Raw genomic sequence first — 23,093 nt, forward strand, 5'->3', positions numbered from 1 at the left:
GAATAAGTGAGCAGAATCTTGATCTTCTGCAGAATAAATGTTCTCGCTAGTACTGTTTCAAAACATATTGACGCACAGCAACTTCATCTTTTAGCTTGGTCTGCAATTTTTTTTTCATGACTGATCAAAATGACTTTATAGAGCTGACAAAAGACAAATGCTTGAACATGGCAGGCTTACATCAAAGTGTCTGTAATGTGGATGTTATGTGTGTTTACACGGCTGGGGGTGACATACTGAACTCTCCTGCGGCATTAAAGATGTCTCCGTGTGTCCTGGTTGTGGTGCAGCTCTCACTGGAGCAACTCCACCATCTTACACGTGAACTCAGTCAGATAGGTGGGGATTTGTGTACCTTTAACCATTTAGCGTTCAACACTGACAATAGACTGAATCCCTGGTGCTGTCGACCCACACAGTCCCGCACACTAAGCCGGTTATTTATATGCCTTGCATTGTATAAAAAGAAGGAACACAATGTTCCCTAGCTGTTCTGAATAGAAATCTTAATTAATTAATAAATCTTGGCAGCAGAACCATTCCTGACCGACAAAAAAACAGGACAATGAAGCCCACAGATGGCAGTGGGGAACAGTGTCTCTGTGTGTAAGCTGATAAGTCATGCACTGATGAGTCCATTTCTTAATTGCAATGAAAACTCATTTTCAAATCTGGCTGGAGAGGTAGGGTTATTAATTGATCTTTTAATTAAAAAGCTTGCGTTCTATGGGTTCTCTTGGCAAACAATAGTTTGTAGCTAAATAAATCATATTCAGTCTTGAAGCACACCAATTAATCATTAATAGTCACATGAGGATTGCTTAAGGCAAGCGACTCAGTGAAGCCCTGCACATTAAGGTGCGATGCTCACTGAACAAACCCTGTCCATTAATATTAGATGGAGAGAAGGTCAGCCATTTTATTCATCATTAACATGCTTGTATTCATGTATGTTGTAGAGGTGCACAACTGTTAGACATCGTCTTTGTTGTGACGACAGGCTCCACATAATACAGATGTAATGGGAGTCAGTTTGTGATCGACCCACAACTGGCCATTTGTCACCCGACGGGGTCTTACAGCACCCATTTTTCTGCCATGCCTGTGCTATTCCTGGACCCAACCCCTTACCCCCATCTGGTGGAGTCGCCATGACTCCAGGCATGATTTACAGCACCACCACAGCATGCTCTCGATACTAAATTACCTGGATTATTGGGCCTTCATGAGTTTTAGTGCACTACTTTGCATTACTCTGGAAATCCTGATGGTGCATTGCACAATATATGATGATATAGGAGGCGTCAGCATGTTGAAATTGGAATTATCGGATTGGAGTGGACTTTATGGCTGTGATCTGTCTTAACGGATCCCAGTGCCAGGATCTAAATTGGAAAGACTTGATATTATTGATATGCATATAAAATCTGAGCATTTTGGACCACCTACAGAATTATGGGAGGTATTTTTCTCTATTCCAACATGTTGCAACAATTGTATAACTTTGGTGGTAGTGAAAAGGACAATTACTAGGCCCCGAACTACTTTTGAATTCATTTGCAGCACAGAAACTACACTCTGGTAAACTTTTATGAGAGGTGCCCTTGATAAGATAGATGATGATAGATGACCCATACGCCTGTACTGACATTGGGTCATTTGAGGAGAAATCTGGCTTTATATTCAAAGTTACCACTCTATAGTTACACCACTGAGACGGATGGCTTATTATGCTCATATCAGTGTTGAAGTACTCGGTATCTGCCTTTTTTGAAGGTCTCAGGCTCGTCTCGGAATGAACCACATTTTGCCTGTTCTTGTCTCGGTCTCAGACAAAGAGGACTTGGGATTTAATTTCAACACCGGTCAAGACCACGACTGCGGGGTTTTAACTGCATTGTCTGTGCAAAAAAAGGAGTGTTGAATAGAGATGGTTGAGTTGATTTCAGCTTGTTAGCGTTTGTATTTTTTGGCTTCTAGAAAACACATAAAACTCACCTCAGCAATGCCTCTCAATTATTTCACAAGACATTTCTCAAAGTACAACTATAGAGACACACATAAATACAGTATTACAATAAAAGAGGTGAATGAAGAGGAATAGTCATGTGTTTTCTGTTTGTGTTATCATGGTGATGTGGAACTTTTAGATCAATTTTAAGAGTGCCAATGATCTGAATGACCTACATTTTACTCTCATGCAGTATGGAACTTGCATTGGTCTGGTCTTTGTCTTCCCTCAGTCTCGATATACTCTGGGGTTGGTCATGGTTTGGTCTCGGTTAAGGTTCTCTTTACTAAAACACTGACTCATGTTGATGTATGTTGATCATTCATTAATTTATTTTCCATTATCTTATCCTGTTGGGGCTCGCAGAGGAGCTGACATTGGGCGAGAGGCGGGGTACACCCTGGACAGGTCACTAGACTATCACAGGGCTGACACATAGAGACAGACAACCATTCACACTCACATTCACACCTATGGACAATTTATAATCACCAGTTAACCTGCATGTCTTTGGACTGTGGGAGGAAGGGGTCCATGTCATTGGTCCGACAGCCCATTGGTTCGATATCCCATTAGTCCGACGGTCCGCGATGCTGAACGGCTCCCGGCGGGCGTATTTCTGCCTTGATGGTGCGCCGCGACCGGCTCTGGGTCAGCTGGGAAAGGCTTGAGGCGAAGCAGGCTCACGGCTTATGTGTTTGTCACTTTTTCATTTTAACCCACACCATGATCTTTTCCTGACCCTAACCAAGTGGTTTTTGTGCCTAAACCTAACCAGACCTTAACCACAGGGCATCATGATGATTTCGGAACAACGGGACTTTGGAACAATGGGTTTAATATGGTGGGAACAATGGGATGTCGGACCAATGGACAGTTCCCGGGAGGAAGCTGGAGTACCCAGGGAAAATCCAAGCTTATATCCACACAGAACCCTGGGTTTGCACCAGGAGACCTCTTGCTGTGAGGGGATAATACTAACCACGGCACCACTGTGCCGCCCTGTTTGTTGATCAGCAAGATATTAAATATATAAAGAGAGTAATTGCTTAGTTCCTTTGTTGTTTTAATCATTTTTTTCTTGCCAGGATTTTAACCAACTTCTAATAGAGGACAGTAATCCAAGTTAACCAGAAATAGGAAATCCTTTGAGTCTAATGAAGAAAGCACAGTGTTCTTTTTGGCAAGTGCTGATCCAGTTGGTAATAAATAAAAGGGAACACATCAAAATGCTCCAACTTCAAATATGAAATACAGCTACATGAAAGGAGCAAATTTAGACAGACAGTTTGCCAGTGGTTTTGAGTTCTCAGTTTTAACATGAAAGACAGTGGCTGTATGAGTGAGGTTTCAAGTATTGACACACCTGCCTTGGCTACCATGTCCACTGTCCTAGCAACTGTACAGCGCGACAGCCAGGTCACCCTGGCGCTTTCAGAGGCTTCAGATAATCAATGCCCCCGCACAATGACACCAATGGAGGATTACAAGGATTCAGTAAGCTTCTGTCGGTCGGCATACTGCATTGATTTTGTCATACTTGTTATTGGCTTATATTTCTGTGCTGAGGAGCACTGTTGCAATTTTCTTTGCTTGTCCTTGTCTTTTTCTTAAGGTACAGTACAGCTCTTCTCTGGTGCACATCGTCAAATGCTAAACACTGATGTTACTTTATCACAAGCTTTGGTAACCGTCTTATTCTCTTCTGCAGATTATTGTAGCTCTTATATAAAGATGCTGAAGGACCTGTAACATTTTTGCAGGCTGTCTTTATGGTGTGGGTTCCATTAATGTCTTTGTGATCCAAATAGATACATGTCTGAAGCAATCTGTGAAGTCTGAATAGATCTGTGAAGTTTCTGAAGCGAGATTGAGTCAGAAGAATGTTGATGCTTTGAGTTTGGGTATTTTATAGACACAGGGGTGCACACAGACAGCATGCACACGCCCACACACACACACACAGCCAGCACAGACACGTAGTCAAGGTCTGCTAATACCCCCCAGCATGGCATCCAGCTTTTCATACAGTGATATATGAACAGGAAAAGCTGCAGCATAACCCAACGCTTGATTCACTGTCCCAAGTCCTTCGGATTATTCAGCCCAGCCGTGAAAGAGAGGAAATGGCTGTATAATTGGCACACATATGCAAGGACAGAAAATGAACATACACTAGTCATACGAATGTGCTCATTAGGATGCAGCAGAAGGGTGGAGGAAGGGCATCCATCATCACAGAGCACACTGTCACCTCAGTGCGCCTCTCCTACATGATCATATGCCACATGTACAAATGGTCACACGGATCTTTTTCACCTCGTACAGATCTGTTGCATCACGCCTCATCTATCTGTGCAGACCTTCACAGGATCACAGGATAATAAAGCACGTCGCTACTTCCATGTACCTGTAATACACATGAGAGCTGTCTTATTCAGTAGGAAAAGACGATTCAGACATGTTCATTAGATTCATTCGTCATTGTTTGAAGTCTGATGCCAGTTAGTACCTCGGGATTTGTTGTCCAAGGCTGCATCAGTCCACACTGAGGTTGTCCGTTAGGAACATCTCCAAATGCAATTGGATGTAAAGGTTTGCAGGCGCTTGGCCAAGCTCTTCCACTGGATACAGACTACAGCTCAGACTGACAGGTCGCTCTTAAACGCTCATTGTCAGGAATATAAATAGTCCACATCTAACTTTCAGACAAGTCTGGGCAATTTACTGCTAGCTGCAGGACTGACCCCAGAGGGTGAGCTTTTTCCATGTATCACATGCTTTTAATCAGAAGCTGTTTGAGTGGCACAAAGTAATTTTGCTTGTATTGTATGTCAGATGACTGTGTATCTGATTGTGTGTTTAGAGCAGTTTTATTGTTTGTCAGGCTGTGGGGAGTCAAGCCAAGTCTACACAATGCACAGTGTCAGATTGAGCCCTGTGCCTTATTATGATTGGTTCTCCTGTTTCCTTGCCTCTGTTGATTAATGGAGAAGCCGGAAAGCAGTCACGATAATACCAGTGGGCATGAACCCCTGCGTGCTTTCAGTTCTGTGAGGAAAAGTGCTACTTACAGCAAGTACAGCTTGTCCTCAGTCTTTTAAAGAGGGTCATTTTATTTTGTTTGTCCACGGTTTATGAATTCAGCGTTACTCCGATAAGGGCCAGTAATTACAATTATGACAAGTGAAACATTTTCCCCCCATTATGTGACTAAGGGAATGGTAAGAGGGCTGGTTATTTTTTCCTTCTTTTTGTCTGACTGGTTTTGTCCAACCTCATGCTGTATTCAACAAAATGCCATTGTTGTAAGTCTATATAACTTCAATTCATTAATTTAATTCTTTCAAGGCTGTGTTACTATAAGCAGAGTAAATATTTGAAGTACAAAAGGACTGGGCTGCTCCAGAAACTGTTCATATGTAAGGCTGCCTTCATGACACTGGCAAAGAGATTTACACCACATTTCAACACATGAAAGGAGCCTCATTTTGCATTCACAGAACCTGCCTGTGCCATTGAGTCTTTGAACTTCTATTAAGCCATTTATCACCATGCAGTGCAATTCATTTCTTTTTCGAACTGTGGGGATGGATGCCCTCTTCCCTCCCCAACTCCGCCTCTGCAGACTCTGAGCGTTGAGTTTACACTTTGTAATGTGTGCACTGACCAAGATGTCGGAGGTTGGGAGGTTGTCATTTTCAAATTCAACATTCCTTCACCAGTTCTCAGTGTCTTATTATCACTTCGGCCTTATTTCCTTCAGATTGTCCTTAATGCTGGTGATAACACCGATGTTTCTCTTGACTTGCATTTGTGACACTTATCTCTTTGTCTTCTCCAGTTGCTCCGTCTATCCATGAGATGAAAAGCCATGGAGTTGGTCTGGGACGCACAGCTCTGCTAAGGTGCGAGGCAGCTGCTGTGCCCTCTCCGACATTCGAGTGGTACAAGGGTGAGAAAAGGTGAGCCCAGTTTGATTGTATGAGCTGTCATGACAAAGTGTGTTGGCGTCTACTGGACGCAGCTGCATAATGTTTTGGTTGCAGAACAACACCTCAACTCCTCATTTTTATTTTGTTTAGTTATTTAATGACATGTTTTGGAGTTTTTTTCACAACATATTCTTTCAGTAACGGACGCTTGTGTGTCTGCACTTCACACATCTTAATTACTGCACAAGCCTTACCTGTACTTTGCACCTGTGTTTTCTAAAAGCTGTTTATCAGCAGAAAACTGTACAATTCCTCCTCCTGCTTCACACATTTTAATCAAACAAGACAGTTAGTTTTGCTCTGTGTAAGTAAAGACAAAGTCAATAACAGCTTGAATGCAATGTCAGATATAAATACTGAAAATCTGCATTTATGTGCGTTGCAAAGTGAATTTCATACTTCAGAGACGTGAGACAGCACACGAAGATATGGGAGCAGAGAACTACGAGCAAGGTGCTTCAGTCACACGTCAGGTAGACATCAGCACACCAACTACAATGGCAAGAGGTCATCTCCAGCAGCTGCATCCAGTAGATATTTGTTGTTACTCCACCAGTGTAATTATGAATGGATACAGTTGAAGTGTGTGAGCTCACGTTATTTTGAAGTGGATACATCACCACACTGCATCTAGTAAGGGCCATGGAATTTGACCAATCCTTGGAAAGCCTAGCATATTGTTTTTAGTTGAGGTTAACAAAATCTGAATTGTCCTGATGCAATATAACCCAACCAACCTGTGACAGAAGCATACATACCAGGGGTGTCAAACATATGGATCTCAGGCCAGAAAAGGCTTCGGTCCGGCCCACAGGATGACTTTGCACACCTAATATTAATACACTAGTGAAGCTAAGAGGTCTCAGCTTTCAAGAGTAGAGATGCACTGATCTAGCTTCTTCAGTTTCCATACCGATCCCGATGCGGTGGCTTTGAGTATCAGACGATACCTGATACCGATCTGATACCATGTAAAAAGCTATATACCTTTACATGTAGAACAGAAAAGACTAGAGGCATCAGGCATTGATGACTACACAGTTCTTTTCTAAGATAAAATGAAACAAGATGAAACAGATTAATACAATGATGAACTATTTATTTTTAACAAAACTAAACAATTGTGCAACAGCAGTTGAAATAGTGTGAAATACCTCCACACAGCAGATTCTCTCCTTCACTCCATGAGGTACGACATAGCTCGCGTCGCAATAGATTTAAAGGGAAAGGATCGCCTCAGGTATAGGTTGCATTTTCCAATACTCGATCCATCTATTTTGATGATATCAGGGCCGATATTCGATCTAGATATCGGATCGGTGCATCCCTATTCAAGAGCAAGGTAAACAGTGATTACTTCGTGTAAAATGCTGCTTCAGACGTTTTCCGCCCTGACATTGTGCGAGATATTGTCAATCAGTAGTTTCAGTACAAAATAATCTGTATCAGACTTCTATTATAAAACAATATTTAGAGAACCCTACTGCTCAGGCACTGACAAAACTTTAGATTTGTAAATGTGCTTAGATTTGTAAGGCAGGGGAATAACTTAACCTGCTTCCTCAGTAATGTCCACTTTAGTTTGGCGTAGTGATGTCAGCTTTACCGCACGAGTGGAAATATATGGAATAATGTACAGTACAGGCCAAAAGTTTGGACACACCTTCTCATTCAATGCGTTTTCTTTATTTTCATGACTATTTACATTGTAGATTCTCACTGAAGGCATCAAAACTATGAATGAACACATGTGGAGTTATGTACTTAACAAAAAAAGGTGAAATAACTGAAAACATGTTTTATATTCTAGTTTCTTCAAAATAGCCACCCTTTGCTCTGATTACTGCTTTGCACACTCTTGGCATTCTCTCCATGAGCTTCAAGAGGTAGTCACCTGAAATGGTTTTCCAACAGTCTTGAAGGAGTTCCCAGAGGTGTTTAGCACTTGTTGGCCCCTTTGCCTTCACTCTGCGGTCCAGCTCACCCCAAACCATCTCGATTGGGTTCAGGTCCGGTGACTGTGGAGGCCAGGTCATCTGCCGCAGCACTCCATCACTCTCCTTCTTGGTCAAATAGCCCTTACACAGCCTGGAGGTGTGTTTGGGGTCATTGTCCTGTTGAAAAATAAATGATCGTCCAACTAAACGCAAACCGGATGGGATGGCATGTCGCTGCAGGATGCTGTGGTAGCCATGCTGGTTCAGTGTGCCTTCAATTTTGAATAAATCCCCAACAGTGTCACCAGCAAAACACCCCCACACCATCACACCTCCTCCTCCATGCTTCACAGTGGGAACCAGGCATGTGGAATCCATCCGTTCACCTTTTCTGCGTCTCACAAAGACACGGCGGTTGGAACCAAAGATCTCAAATTTGGACTCATCAGACCAAAGCACAGATTTCCACTGGTCTAATGTCCATTCCTTGTGTTTCTTGGCCCAAACAAATCTCTTCTGCTTGTTGCCTCTCCTTAGCAGTGGTTTCCTAGCAGCTATTTGACCATGAAGGCCTGATTAGCGCAGTCTCCTCTTAACAGTTGTTCTAGAGATGGGTCTGCTGCTAGAACTCTGTGTGGCATTCATCTGGTCTCTGATCTGAGCTGCTGTTAACTTGCGATTTCTGAGGCTGGTGACTCGGATGAACTTATCCTCAGAAGCAGAGGTGACTCTTGGTCTTCCTTTCCTGGGTCGGTCCTCATGTGTGCCAGTTTGGTTGTAGCGCTTGATGGTTTTTGCGACTCCACTTGGGGACACATTTAAAGGTTTTGCAATTTTCCGGACTGACTGACCTTCATTTCTTAAAGTAATGATGGCCACTGGTTTTTCTTTAGTTAGCTGATTGGTTCTTGCCATAATATGAATTTTAACAGTTGTCCAATAGGGCTGTCGGCTGTGTATTAACCTGACTTCTGCACAACACAACTGATGGTCCCAACCCCATTGATAAAGCAAGAAATTCCACTAATTAACCCTGATAAGGCACACCTGTGAAGTGGAAACCATTTCAGGTGACTACCTCTTGAAGCTCATGGAGAGAATGCCAAGAGTGTGCAAAGCAGTAATCAGAGCAAAGGGTGGCTATTTTGAAGAAACTAGAATATAAAACATGTTTTCAGTTATTTCACCTTTTTTTGTTAAGTACATAACTCCACATGTGTTCATTCATAGTTTTGATGCCTTCAGTGAGAATCTACAATGTAAATAGTCATGAAAATAAAGAAAACGCATTGAATGAGAAGGTGTGTCCAAACTTTTGGCCTGTACTGTACATGTATTGACAGTGCGTAGTCGACTGAATGTGTAAAAACTGAGTCATATTGTTGAAATTGCACTTTTTTTCTAAAGACATCTCAGGCTGTTAATCATCTGTTTATCTGATGACTAATAGAGGGGGAAATCTTGGAGAGCTGTTATTTATAGGTCATTATGCAGTGGTGTTACGGCCCACTTAAGATCAAACTTGGCTGTATGTGCCCTGTGTGAACTGAAATGAGTTTGACACCTTTGATACAGTATATACAGTAAACAAATGCTATTTATTGCTCATAATTAATGTTTTCCCTGAAGGTCACAGGGTTTGTAAAGATAGAATAAAGTTGGATAACGTTGGACTTTGAACGAGAATCTTTTGCTGACACGACAGTTATTAGGTCGCACTTGTTTGCAGACAAGCGTGAACGTGTGATAGGAAAAGTATGGTTTTCATTTCTTTGCTTTTTCCCAGAGACGGTGCATTTGTTTGTTCTGCCATTCGTGCGTCCTCTGGGGAGAGCCCACATAAATGCTCCTGCAGGAGTCACTTGTGCCTTGTCCTCACCTTGCACCCTAATAAAATGTTTGCTGGCAACTGGCTTAAATCAGTCGCGGCACATACATCAATCAGTCTAGATTCAAGTGTCAGTTCTTGAATTTAAAAACCAAATTACCCCCATTACCCATCATTTACCCACTCCTGGTGAGCACAATTTCAATCATCAGCTCACACTGTGCTAATTGTAATTATGGGGTGGATTCAATTTATTCAAATTGCTAAGGAGGCAAGTTGGCATGATTCTAGTCTTTACTTAATTCAAGGACTTGTTCTTTTTGCGACTTCTTACATGGCTAAATGGTGATTTCTTCAGTCACTCCTCATCCTGAAAAGGACATTATTCGAGGGACTTAAGCACAGAGCATATAGCCTCTGCACAACATCAGCACTGACTTCTTTATTGCTCCTTTTGGTCTGATATCAGACAGAATTGTCAACTTGTTACACTCCATTTCCATCTTCAGTCTGACATTGCCTCCACTCTAACTGATTTCCCCGGGGGGAGGTGGATTTGATTTTCCCAAACCAATCACTGGAGGCCAACATATCCCCCTGAATCAATTTAAGGCCACACTTATGCGCAGTCAAGCCAACATGCTGGTTTGGCAGGTTTTAGGAGTGGAGTGAAGTAAAAACAACCAACAGTGTCGGGTGATATTGAGGAAACATGTCGATTTAGAGTACCCTCGATAACAGTGTCTGTCTCGTCTAGAACAGGCACCATTGTTGTTATGCTCCTCATTGGTTTCGGCATACAGCTTGACAAGGCTTGACAACAGGGTTAGTCCCTCCCATGGTGCTGATTGGTTAATCATTACTCCCCCCCACAGCGCCTGATAGTTCATCAACGATGAAACTGCTGTTTAATGTCATGATGCCAGACAAATCAGGCCCTATCTCCACTTACACAGACATTTCTGTCCACACAGCCTTCATTTTACGAAATATCTACGTACACACTACAAAGCAAAAACAACCAGCCGCTCGCCCTGGAGAGCTGTCCACTGTCTCCCGTTATCGGTAGCAAAGAGTACAGGCTAGGTTATCTTTCTCAACACATACACTGGAAATCACCTCATCATTGATTACCCTCTGATATAAGGACGAAGCACCTCACTCAGTGATACATGTGATGCTCTGGGCATGCAAAAGCGTCCTTCTAGTCCTCAACAACTATCCCAATCTCAACATTGTCCCACCAGCTTCTGGTTCAATCAGTCCTGATAATCCCAAACTTGTAGTGGACTTTAAACAACAGACAATGAGGTGGTGCAAATGACACTGGGTGCAGCAGATGCCTCCATTCATCCATGAAATGGTGCAGCAATACTAACTCTTAGTGTAAAGTAGTCTTCAGACCGTTGTAATTGTGTCAGACGCATGCTCATTGCACAAAGCAGCAATGGGCATGCGCAAATCGAGGAGATGGCGTTTCTCGTTCCTCGCGTACTCCATTTTTCATGTCCACATGGATACAAAAGTCTCTGTGCCAGTGACCTCAAACTGCGTGTAGACCAGAGCCAAAAAATGTGGAGGAAAATATCAGTTTACAAAAATATCTGTAGAGGTGTAGACAGGGCCTCAGTCAAGTCAGTCAGTTCAAAGGTCTGGATCCAGGCATCATTTACTGTGCACAGGGAATGAAGGCTACTTCTTATTTTGGCTCTGTGTTGATGCAGCCATACCATCAGTGTAGTGCTTCTGCCAGTTTGTCTCTATCGGAAGTAGTGTGACAGTTTTGACAACCCAATCTTTCTCTAGATGTTTCGCTGCTTTCATTCTTGAATGGAAGTGGGTGAGTGTTTATGTGTGCGTATGCAGGGGTAGAGGGGTGGTGTGTGTGTGTGGGGGGGGGGGGTGGGGGGGGGGGGGTCTTTCACTATGACAGAGGGGAGCATTGAGTAGTTTGATGTTGAACTAGCGACGAGACGAGACTCCCGCAGAGATTATCAGTGAATGTTCAGCTAACATTTGAGGAGGTCGCCGTGGGAGAGGGAACAACAGATTTGCGGATATTTGCTGGACATAAGGTCACACATAGTGTTTCAGCTCAGAGTGCCTCTCAGAGAGACTCGAGCCAAGATCATGGGGGGCCACAGCAAGGCCAAGATAGAAACATGTTCCCTCTCTGGAGGTTTTTTTTACGGGTTTGTAATGCCAAATGTGAAACAGTAGCAGTGACAGAAGCTGATGAAAACAAACTCAGCTTTAATATCTACAGTAATCTCACAATCAGGATGCGCAGCATATGCCGTTATAGAGTGAATTTTAATCTCTACAGGCTGTTAAAGATCATCACCAGCACCAAAGTAAACAATTTAACATTTGTCAATTTCACCGAGCAGATGCCTGGCACAACTGGAATAGAATTTATTGTAATCCCCCTGCACCTGCAACACAACGATGAACAACGTGTCAAGTGGCACCCAGCTGGTTCATCTCTGGGTCATTTCTCTCCCTTCCCAGTCCTTCACGGCATTTCTCCAAGGCAGACGTGACAGGCCAAGGGATAAATAGATCTGTTGAAGAGGGTGATGAAGTACTGTACAATCTGAGGATCTACTAAAGGATGACAAACATTTGTACCGTCCTTGACTCCCGCCGCCTCCCCCCCGACACTTTTGTGTGTGGCTGAGAAAGAAAAGCTTCATTTGTTGTGCTTGTGCTCTGTTTTCAGGATTATCAAGGGTCAAGGCATCGACATCAAGAGCCTCAGCTCCAGATCAGTCCTCACAGTGACCAACATGACAGAGGATCGTTACGGGAACTACACATGTGTCGCCTCCAACAAGCTAGGGACGGCTAATGCCAGTGTGCCTCTCATTCGTAAGTTGTCATTCTATCTGCTTGTGGCTAACTGGAGTGGTGAGGAGTGAGAGGGCTGAGGGAGTGTTGTAGATGTCAGTGGGGGTTTGTGCCCTCAGATGTGTTTTCATTTTGGCTGCAGCATCCTTGATATAGGATAAAAGGTAAAGTCAAACCCAGTGCTGCAACTGGGTGCCCATACATAACCAGTAGAAGTGGTTTCTTACTTCCAAGTCATCAGTTTTGTGAACGTTGATTGTTTGTTATGGTTGTGAAATCTGTATGTGGGTGTGAGTGTGGGTGTTTGTTGTAGTGCATCTGCTTTTAAATTCTACATCTGCATGTGTACTGGACAAAAACACCACCTGAGAAAGAAATTTAGCTTTGAGGTTACAGCATCGCAATTACAAAGGCAGCTACACAGGTCAGCAGTGCTAAGTTGAATGCCAAGTAGCAGTATGACTCAGATTTTAAAGAGGTCTGAGAATCAGCCCTTTCATAGTTTTCAAGACGCCATGAGGCATCTAACAGAGACCCGAAGAGGCCAAATAATCAGAGGCCAAGCTGCTGGTGCATCAGTATTAGACTGCAGAATTATTTAACATAGTTAAAGAAGCGTTTTGCATAAATTGAGATACTGAAAAAAAAAAACAGATTGTTTGCTAAACACCCTGAAACTAAGACAGCAAAAGTTTCCACAACAACAGGCACAAACACTGGTCTACCATGGCAGAGACCCAGGCTGAATCCCTGGGCAGCCGAACCTCTAGCTCGGTGGAGCATCCAGCAAACACAAGTAGCTGTGTTCACTGGTGGGAGGCCAGTGAAGGATAATGTCCATGTCACTGCACTGGGAACTTCTTCTAGTTGGTCAGGGTGTCTGCACAGAGGGGGGAGATCTTGGACAGATAATATGACCCTCTGGCCACATTATACACTCCTGGTGGGGGCTGTTGGACTGAATATTAGAGATGCACTGGTCATGGTGGTGGTGACTGTGGTAACTTAGTTTACAAGTCAGCTTTTACCAAGTGGGGTCCATTAGATAGATTTGGTAACATTAGTTTATTCCAAGGCAGTAAAATGTTTTAACACTAGTGACTGAAAGGAAAATAAAATGTTAAAGCTGAGCTGAAAGGGAGCTGTCAGTCAAGCGTGATCTAATTACACCCCCACAATACTGAGAATTGGTTTGAGCAGCCAAATAAGCTGTTTTTGAACAAGGTTTTCTAATAGTTAAGAACATTTATTTTTACTTAGATATTTCTGGATGCTTAATGAGACACTCACCAAGCCAAGTTTCCAGTGGTTTTCAAGAAGAGTTCCAACTATGTTTGTTATATGTGTATGCAAATATCTTCAGCTCACAAAATTCACAGTTCGGTTCGATACGTCACAGTAGTGTCACAGTTTAGTATGTTTTAGTAACAGCAAAAAAAGTATGATAGAAATCATTGAGTATGATGTTTTTGACTTTAATACATCTTTTGGGCTGTCCTCTTAGCAACATGAAAAACAGAAACAGCTCCTTACAAACTATTAAATGTCATGTTGCTGTTATAAACAAATTCAGATAGAACTGTTTTGTTTCTGAAATGCCAGAGATTTTTTCAATCTAACTAACTAACATCATAATTTGGGCTTTTATTTTGAAACGGGCTCCTGAAGGAATATTGTAACGGCGCTCAATAACGCAAAGCATGTTCGTAAAGCCTGTGTTTTCCACTACAGAGTCAAGTCTCACATCTGCAATTACATCTGTAATTGTAATGTTAACGTTACCAGTCGGCTTCAAGATTCTTTTGAGTCATTTGGGAAATGGCTGTCTAAATGCTGCAGGGAGAACAGTAGCTTGTAGCTTGTAGCTTGTGTTGCTCCCTGTTTTTGTCTAGTTCCACCAATTGACACTGAGAGTAGGTGTTTCTGTGATGATCTGGAGAATGCAAGGATGAGGCCGATCACGGAGTTCTTTCTTAATGCACGTTTATCACGAGCTCAGATCAACAATGGCTACATGCAGAAGCTATGTGTGATGAAGTGAACAGAGAGAGACACAGCTTTTGTAGGATGGTGGTGGCACGTATACTCTTACCTAAATGGCGCTTTGCCAAATTTAACTTGGCCTTGGGCCAACTAAAATTAGTCTAACTTGTCCATCTAGCACTTCTGACACCATGATAGCTGTCCTGGCGGAACATGATCCTCAGGGGTTTTTGACCTAGTATCCACTGGTCAGTGAAAATGTAAAAATACATACTCACTGGAGTTACATTGACCTAAGTAAGTTGCCATGTTTGAAGTAATCCCACTGATGTAACTGCTGTCGTGTTGCAGATGATACATACCTTCTTTTTTTTAAAGTCCACTGCTCTCTTGCCATCGTCCTCCTAATAAACAGCGAAACCAAAGTGTCTGCTGACGCCAGACCTATTGGTTATCGGAAGATCTTCTATTTCTGATCTGATAATGGCGTTACTAACCATATTGCAATGAGCTAGCTTAGCATAGCTGCCTCCCAGTGTGTCTGACTGGAGTAGAGTATTCTGGTTTGGAGGTGGGGGGTGGGAGGGGCAGACGACATGTTGTGTGTTCATAGTGTGGGCAACCTTGTTGAGCAGGGTTGCACTGAGAACATTACAGTAAACACGACTCAAGTTGTGTATTTTTTCCCAAATGTAATAGAATAGTAATAGACCGAACCGAAAGCCTCCTAGTGAACGGATCAATACAAATACCTGTATTGCTACACTCCTGTTTTGTTTTGCTGTCAATTAGCGTTCTTACAAGGGAAGAAAGAAATTGAAATCAGCCAAAATTGGGATCAGCAGGTTAGACTTTTAAAAAATCAGAAATTGCCCAAGTAAATTCAAATCTGTTCATCTCTACTTCATATGTATTTGAGGAGGCACATGACGGTGAACTCTTTACCCAGGCCAACAGTAGAGAAGGCCATCATCACATGTGCAGTACAATGGGAGGCGTCCATTGTGGAGAAGAAAGGGCATGAAATGTATAACTGGATGAAAACCTTTATGATAGAGCCCAAGCAAAATTGTACATTATGACCTTAACAAAGCAAGTAACTGTGGGATCAGTTAATCTGAAAAGCTTGATAAAGAAGCAATCACACAAAGGCAGATGCCACTGAATGAGGTGACCTAGGTTCACCCATGAGGACCGAGAAAGGTTGTGTGGTGTTAGAAAACTGTCTTTGAATTGTTTTGATGGGTTTGAGTTTAAAAAGCCTCCAAACAATAGCTGCCACCTGCTAAAAAACACAGTAGTTTTAGACTTGCAGCCATCTCAACAGTCACAAGGTCCGCTGACTGGTACAAGAGGCAGTATACACACTGGCCTGGACAAGTGGTCGGTCTATTACAGGGCTTACTGGTGATTTCAATGGCTGATTGAAGCTCTTATGATCCTTAAATAGGCCTGTTATGTTCGGGAAGCTCAAAACATAGAAATTATCAGAAAGAATGAAAGCACCTTTAAAATGCCCTTAGGCTTATTCCCATTGTAGTGCTTAACAGCCAAGGTCTGTCAACAGGTCAATTAACAGCAAAGAAATACAAAGCTTTTTGGATCCTGGTGCACAGTCAGGGTTACATCATAATTTTCCCGTATTTCAAAAGAAGAACTCCTCTCCGCTTTTTTTATTTTCTTTTTCCTTTTCAAATTCTAGTCTGCAGTCCACAGTTGCTTCACCCACTGCATGTACTCATCTGTGAATCTCTATTGGAAGTGGCTTTCAACCACTTTCATTGTTGAAAGAACAAGACACTTTTCCTTCTTTAAGAATGTTACAATATCCGTCTACACACATTCACGAACTTGTTCAAGAGCATTCCACTTTTTTTTTCTCCGAGCCGTCTCGGTGAGCCATTTCAGTTATTTTGTCCACCATCGGAAAAAAGCAGTGACAGCAAGGAGTTGGGGAACATGTTTTTCACCAACGTTTTAGAGCGACTGTGGGTGGAAAAAAAAGAAAAATTCCATTTAATGTATTCAGTGATGAAATATGAACAGGTGAATTAAATTATTCACCAGTTTGCGCTGCACCCTCTGATGATAACATTGTCCCTAGCAGGCCAGAGACTCACAATACAAAAAGATATTTCTGTAGAGTTGGCAATTGTCAAAGGAGCTCTCCACTCTCCTGTTTGTGTATGCACAAAGAACATCAAAGGCTTGTCTCAGATCCTCAAATGGATGATCTTAATGTGACACTAGCGAGGCCTCAAAGGCAGAGCTGCAAAGAAACCCTCAGAATAGTCAGAGGAGGCAGCTTCCTGTGCTGCCACCCCCAACTTCTCTCTCCTCCATTCCCTCTCTTTATCTCTTTGTCTGTCTCTCTATCGTGGCTTTGTCTCTCTGATTCTCTTATCTCACTCTCTTACTCTCTCATTCCTTTGTCGTCGCCCCCCCCCCCCCCCCCCCCCCCCCCCCCCACCACCACCACCACCACCACCACCACCACCATCCCATCTCTCATTCTTCCTCTCTATCATCCTCTTTCTCTCACACACACGGCGTCTCCTATCCCTCCCTTCCTCTCTCATGATCTCCACTTATGGAAGAGAGGCCAATTCTGCTGTCGCGCTTAATGAGAAATGGCAAGCAATTGCCGCAGCGCACTCTCACTGGTACGTCGACGCAAATAACAAAACCCAGAGGTTAGATTTCACCACGGGTGACTTTGGATTGCTATTTTAGAACCAGTCGATAGCTATTGATGAGCAAGATGGGAAGGGGGAAAAGGGGCATGCATATTTGATAGAGCATCATACATCGAGGAGAATTTTAAGTGGGAACACAATGTGGGTGGTTTGCGGTGGAGGAATTGAGTGTTTATGTATGTATACAGTAGTTTCTTTGGATGTTTCTATTACACTATGAGGTCCAGTGACAAGTGAAGTCAAGTGAGGGTCATCCCCATTCAAATAAAGCCACTGGGTAAACAAAGATTAAATATAAATGGAAAAACATTCAGGGCTCAGTTTCATTAGTCTCCCGTCAAGATGCTGAAGTTGAGGGGCGCTTATCCTTCAGCGGCGTAAATCCTTTTTGTTTTAACCTAACAGCGTCACTTTAAATCAGTCCAGGAAAAGGTTTGCCATTATCACTGATGAGATGAACTGTGACTCTGGAAAGCCTTCTCCCAGGGAAAGTAAACACATTTGCCTTCCATCCAAAGCAGCCACTGGAAGACAGCTTGTTTGGTTTGCGTTTCAAATAAAACAAGGATGAAAAGCAGAATTTGCAGCCTGGCTTTGTGCACATGTTGACACGGTGGGTTCTGACTAATTTCTGCATTTTTTGAAACGAGTTGGACGGCCGTGTCCTCACTGTGTGCTGCTGTGCTGGTTGGGATTCAGTTTCTGCCAGTTGTGTTAGACCATGTGGGTTTTTGTGCTGTTAAACCATTAGTCAGGGATTGTGATCTCTTTCAGCTAAGTACCACTTTAAGCTGTGTGTTTAAAGCTGTGGTAAAACACAAACTGGGTTCTTTGGAGCAGAAAGAAAGCAACCTCTTTGTCACTACTTGTTGGAGTAGTGTGTGTGTGTTTGTGGGTGCACAAAGCTTTTTATACCTGATCGCTTTTTGAATAACACAATACCCAGTGTCATCAGTGAATGAACAAATAATACAGTCGAAAAGCACTCGTCACAATTGTCTGTACTTCTAAACAGTTGTTAAGATACAAAGGTGTAATGAAGTGAATACGATAATAGGCTTGAATAATGGCATAGAAATGATCAGAAATAAACATGGGAGGGTTTTTGTGCCTCCCTATATGTTCGCAAATGGAATATTTGTGTTTAATTGATTACAACTGAACCAGAGCTTGCGCAGGTCTAGTTCCTGCTGTGATTTATTTTCAGTCAGTTAGATTTAATCACACGACACGGGTTTTCTCTCAATAGCTTCACTGTAACAACAGAAAAGTAATCAGGTATCAGCTTTCAGAGAAAATTATGGCGTAATTGGTTTTTTTTGTCAGTTTGAATTGTACAAAACCAAAGCAGTAGCACTGGAACAAACAACCTGCAGTGAATAAAAAAGAAGGATGCCATTTTCATACAAAAGCAGGAGCGAGTGAGGGCAGACATGAGCCACAGTAGGTTATCTGCTGATTTGTTTTTTGATTTACTCATTGGGTTTATTTGACATGGCAGTTAAAATCATAGTCAGTGCCATGAATTAGACAGAGCTCAATAGTATGTTGTTTGTGGCTACATGTTACAGTCAGCCGGTCTGTTATTATTTACAATATACAGTAGTTTCATTCATATGTCCACAAGTTTATGTACCATTAGTGCTGGTGCTGTTTGCAAATGTTTGTGTAAGAATTACTCCAGCAGTCTCCGCAGCGTGAGCATTTCAGTCGGATTTGCTTGCAAAAACTGACTACTGACTGCATTTAAACATGAGCATCTGTGTAAACTACATAAAATTTGCTCTTAACTGAAACAAAGTTATCCTGAAAGACATGATGTTCTTTTTGTTTGGAGTATGTGGAAATCTGGCACAAAAGCAGAGTAGAGTAGGAAAGAATGGAAGAAAAAAAAAAGGCCCTGCTGCTTCCACAGCCCCAAACCGTTACAGACAGGAGGGGTAAAATGCTTGGAATTAACACACCGTGACGAAATGTTGATAACGAATACAGCCTGCCATTGAACAAAAACACAAACACACGGAGCATTACGAACGTGCGTGTTGCATTCTGTGTTAATTGTTCATCAGCATAATCTTCAGTTAATGATTAATCTATTAAAAAATGTTATTTTTGTTTTACCCGTTAACAGTTGTACTGCTGAGCGAGACCCACTTTGTGTCTCTTGTGTATTACTACTACATTCAAGGCTGTTTAACAACACTTACAGCTGCTCTGAGTGTATTTTCAGACTCCTCAAACACTCTTCAAACCATCTGGATAAAAACATATTCTAGCCACTGCAACAATAAACAAGTATTTTTAACCATGTTGTGCATTGTTTTCCTCATCCAAAGATGGTAGCCAGAAATGGCAGATTTCCTTGCTCACTTTGTAAGTTTATCCTCCTGAGACCCTGTGTCGTCACATTTTGGGTTAACTTGACCTTACACTTCATTCTACTTAATTCAGACCTGTTGTCCTTGTTTGTGGACACTTTGTGCAGTCTAGTGGCAGTAAGAGCACAATTCACTAATCTATGTAAAAACAAGATGGCAAGTCAGTCTGCAGCCGATCCTGACACAAAAGTGAACAAAACCTGATCACATTTTATGGTTAAAACTTGTTTATTTTACTGTTGTCACGTTTAAGGTAATAGGGATTTTATTATCGTCTCATTTGAGGACATTGGGACTTAATTATTGTTGACAATGTTTAGTGTGGGGATGTTCCTGGCGACTAATTTCTCTGTTGACTTAACAAAAATTTTAATTAAGACTAGTCCTCTAAAAAAAAGGAATACACTCAGAAAACGATCAAAATTTAGCATATACCATTAACTTCCTAAAGCCTTTACCTTCAACAAAGTTAAGTGTAAGCAAATCTTGCGAGGTCATTGTCGTGATGAGCTGCGTTATCTTCTCAGACCAAGCGAGATCACATCGTCTCCGGGTGAACAATGTCAAATTGGTCGGAGTGTGGCTAGCACCACTAGCTGCAGCTGCCATTGTTCCATGCAGGATACCAATGTGGTTGCACATTGCTCCAGTCGAGTGATTATATGCCAGTTTCTTCTGACACAGCCTACATTGTTTTCATTATCTAGATCAAAGTCCAAACTGTGCTGGTTTTGTGAGAGGACATCTCGCCAATTTCCCACCATGCTGTTTTAAAACTCCAGTCTACTTGAGCATTACTGTGGGGAGGGGGACTGCTGTCTGATGGCTCTGCAGCCCCCACTAGTGGCAGGCGGCTGCATCTCAGTTAAGCCACCTTGTACATGAATAAAACACTGATTGGTTTAACCAACTAATATTTCTGGTGCCAACTAGCGAGGGGGCGGACATTTAATCTTTTAGACGACTAATCGCGCGCATCCCTAGTTAAGTGTTTTATACTTATCGGGTCCTGCTGTTCCCAAATAGCTAGGAGAAATTAGAAATGCATACCAAACATAAGTTCAGGTCTCAGGAGGATATAACTGATAGTAAATATATATGTGATTGTAGAAAACAAGTGTGGCATACTCTGGCTACATATGCATTTATTTTATTTTGATGATGTTGGGTCTTCTTTAAGATCAACAACCATATTGAGACTCAGGTAAACTGATCTGTTATATGGACCACACCTATGTCACACAGCTGATGATAATAATATCCTGACAACATTTTGGTTTAAAGGTATTGATTTATTGACGGCCTCAAAATTGTTTCTATGCTCAAGCCTAATGCTGTGGCATGACTATCTAACCACTGTCAGCTGTGTGACTGTGTATGACAAAGGTGTGGCCCATATTACAGATCGGTGTACGTGTGTCTCAGTATGATTGTTGATCTTGAAGAAGGCTCAAAGTTTTCATACAAAGTTTCATACAAAATAATGGGTTAATAGTTTGTGTTTACAGCAGAGCAAGGGCATTCAGAACAACAGTGAGTGCTGCTGAAACACCTTTTGGGTTTTTCAAAGATTACTGGGTATTTATTTTTCATTAAACTGAATGCTCAGACCTGTGACTTGAATGTAACAGTAATACATGAGGCACAAACCGGGGCTCCTGCTGAGACATCCATAAGTCATGCATCTGAGTTTCTGTAGACTGTTGTCAGGCCAAACAGACACTCTATATAACCTTTATTCTTTAATGCAAGTTTCCAGGGTATTCTTGCTGAGTAAGAGGATAAAGAAAAAAATATTTATTTTTTTTAAATGTGCCAAAGCATCTGCAGGTTCTGTTTCTGACAGTCTCTTCTCGAGTGTACACATATACAGTACTATATATACACACTCGCACACCTCATGATTTCAGCTGAAGTATAACAATCACCAAGCTGGCAGTCCCTATTTCAGCTTCCCATTTCATGTGCTAGATGGAAGTGAACTTCGATGAAAAGACTGAGGCTGTTCACTCCAATTTTCTGAGGAGTCCTCCAGCTTAATTGGTCAAGCTCTTATCCCCCAGCCCACCTCGGCTTAGCCCTGGAGGAGATTTTCTCCGCCTATACCTCTGCCTTCATTTCCTCCTTTCTCCTCTCCCCTCCTCCCCTCCCCGAGCAGTAATCGGAAGAGACTGATGGGGAAGAAAAAGAGTTACTCTCTCCCTCTCTCTGTCTCTCCCCCCTCTCTCCCTCCTACTCTCCGTCACTGCTCAGCCTCCCTCAGGCAAGAGAGACACTGCTGGCTACTTGGTTAATGAACGTCGTGTTCGTTTGTCACGCTTATCAATCACCACATGTGTAGGTGTCATTTCGACATGTCTCCTCATCTGCCATTGTTGTTGATGATGTTGTTTGTTCCCACACCGTGTGATTGTACCTGAGTCATGGAGCAGAGATGCAGGAAAATGGGTGCTAAAGGTGAAACCCAAAAATGTGTGTGTGTGTGTGTGTGTGTGTGTGTGTGTGTGTGTGATTGCAGCTTAAAATGCAGGGAAATAATGCTGAAGCCATGTGGGGATTGGAAGGCATGTTTTAGCAAGTTGTTTTCATCTTTGGGTAAAATTGCTTTTTCTTCTGTTTATTTGTCTACATTGCTCATAAACCCAGCTGGATCCCGGCAATACTCATCGCTTTTTTTCCTGATTGTGTTTCAAGACTTTTTAAGATGAACACAATAGAGTATTTTGACATAGCTTTTAGGTGTTTCAGTTTTCAAATAGCCACACATCAAAATATGCAGAATAAATTCAACATGGCGAGGTTGCGGTGTCCTTTATTTTCCCCCCAAAAGCACCCTTACAGTGTTGCGCCATTTACCTATCATTTGAATGTCTGAATTTCCATATTTAGGCAATCAGAAAAGCCATTAACATTTTCCCGTCGCACTGCGATGAGGAAATGTTTGGCGCTGTAGCCGAGTGTTCATCCTGCAGCCCAGCGGGCAGTGGACTTTATACCCACCCACCCTCACTGACTCCTGTAGGAGGCCAGATGCACTGCTAGGAATGCTCATCCCTGGATGACTGAGCCCAGTGGATGCTCACAGGATGATACACTCTCTGGACAGCATTAAAAAGGACATAGGATGAATAACTAATTTGCTGGCTCACATATTAACACAGTCTTTAACACCGACTACTCCATCATCATCATTGAGGGATCAGTGAGGAAAAACTATGACAGAATAGCTAAAGAGTTTACACAAGAAGCGTCTCCCTGCATGAAGAATAATGCACTCAAATGGAGCAGTGAAGGGAATCAGAAGTATCTTTGGAGCATCCTCCTCCTACCTTTTCCTTTAAGGGGTACTAAGTGAGATTTATACTTCACTATAGCACAAAGATGGCCATATTCTGTGTGAGGGGTTTTGATAGGA

General features: G+C 42.4%; 1 protein-coding gene across 2 annotated transcripts in view; it reads left to right on the top strand.

Moving 5' to 3' along the window:
• The window catches only part of negr1 (neuronal growth regulator 1), a 179,023-nt gene that overhangs the window by 113,034 nt on the left and 42,896 nt on the right, over window positions 1–23,093 (top strand). For both annotated transcript variants that reach the window (XM_033621702.2, XM_033621701.2), the window contains exons 5-6: window positions 5,856–5,976; window positions 12,494–12,642. In XM_033621702.2, the coding sequence (XP_033477593.1) occupies window positions 5,856–5,976; window positions 12,494–12,642 (270 nt within the window). The remainder of the gene's footprint in view (window positions 1–5,855; window positions 5,977–12,493; window positions 12,643–23,093) is intronic.

Source organism: Epinephelus lanceolatus, chromosome 6, assembly GCF_041903045.1.
Source record: "Epinephelus lanceolatus isolate andai-2023 chromosome 6, ASM4190304v1, whole genome shotgun sequence".
Lineage (NCBI taxonomy): Eukaryota > Metazoa > Chordata > Actinopteri > Perciformes > Serranidae > Epinephelus > Epinephelus lanceolatus.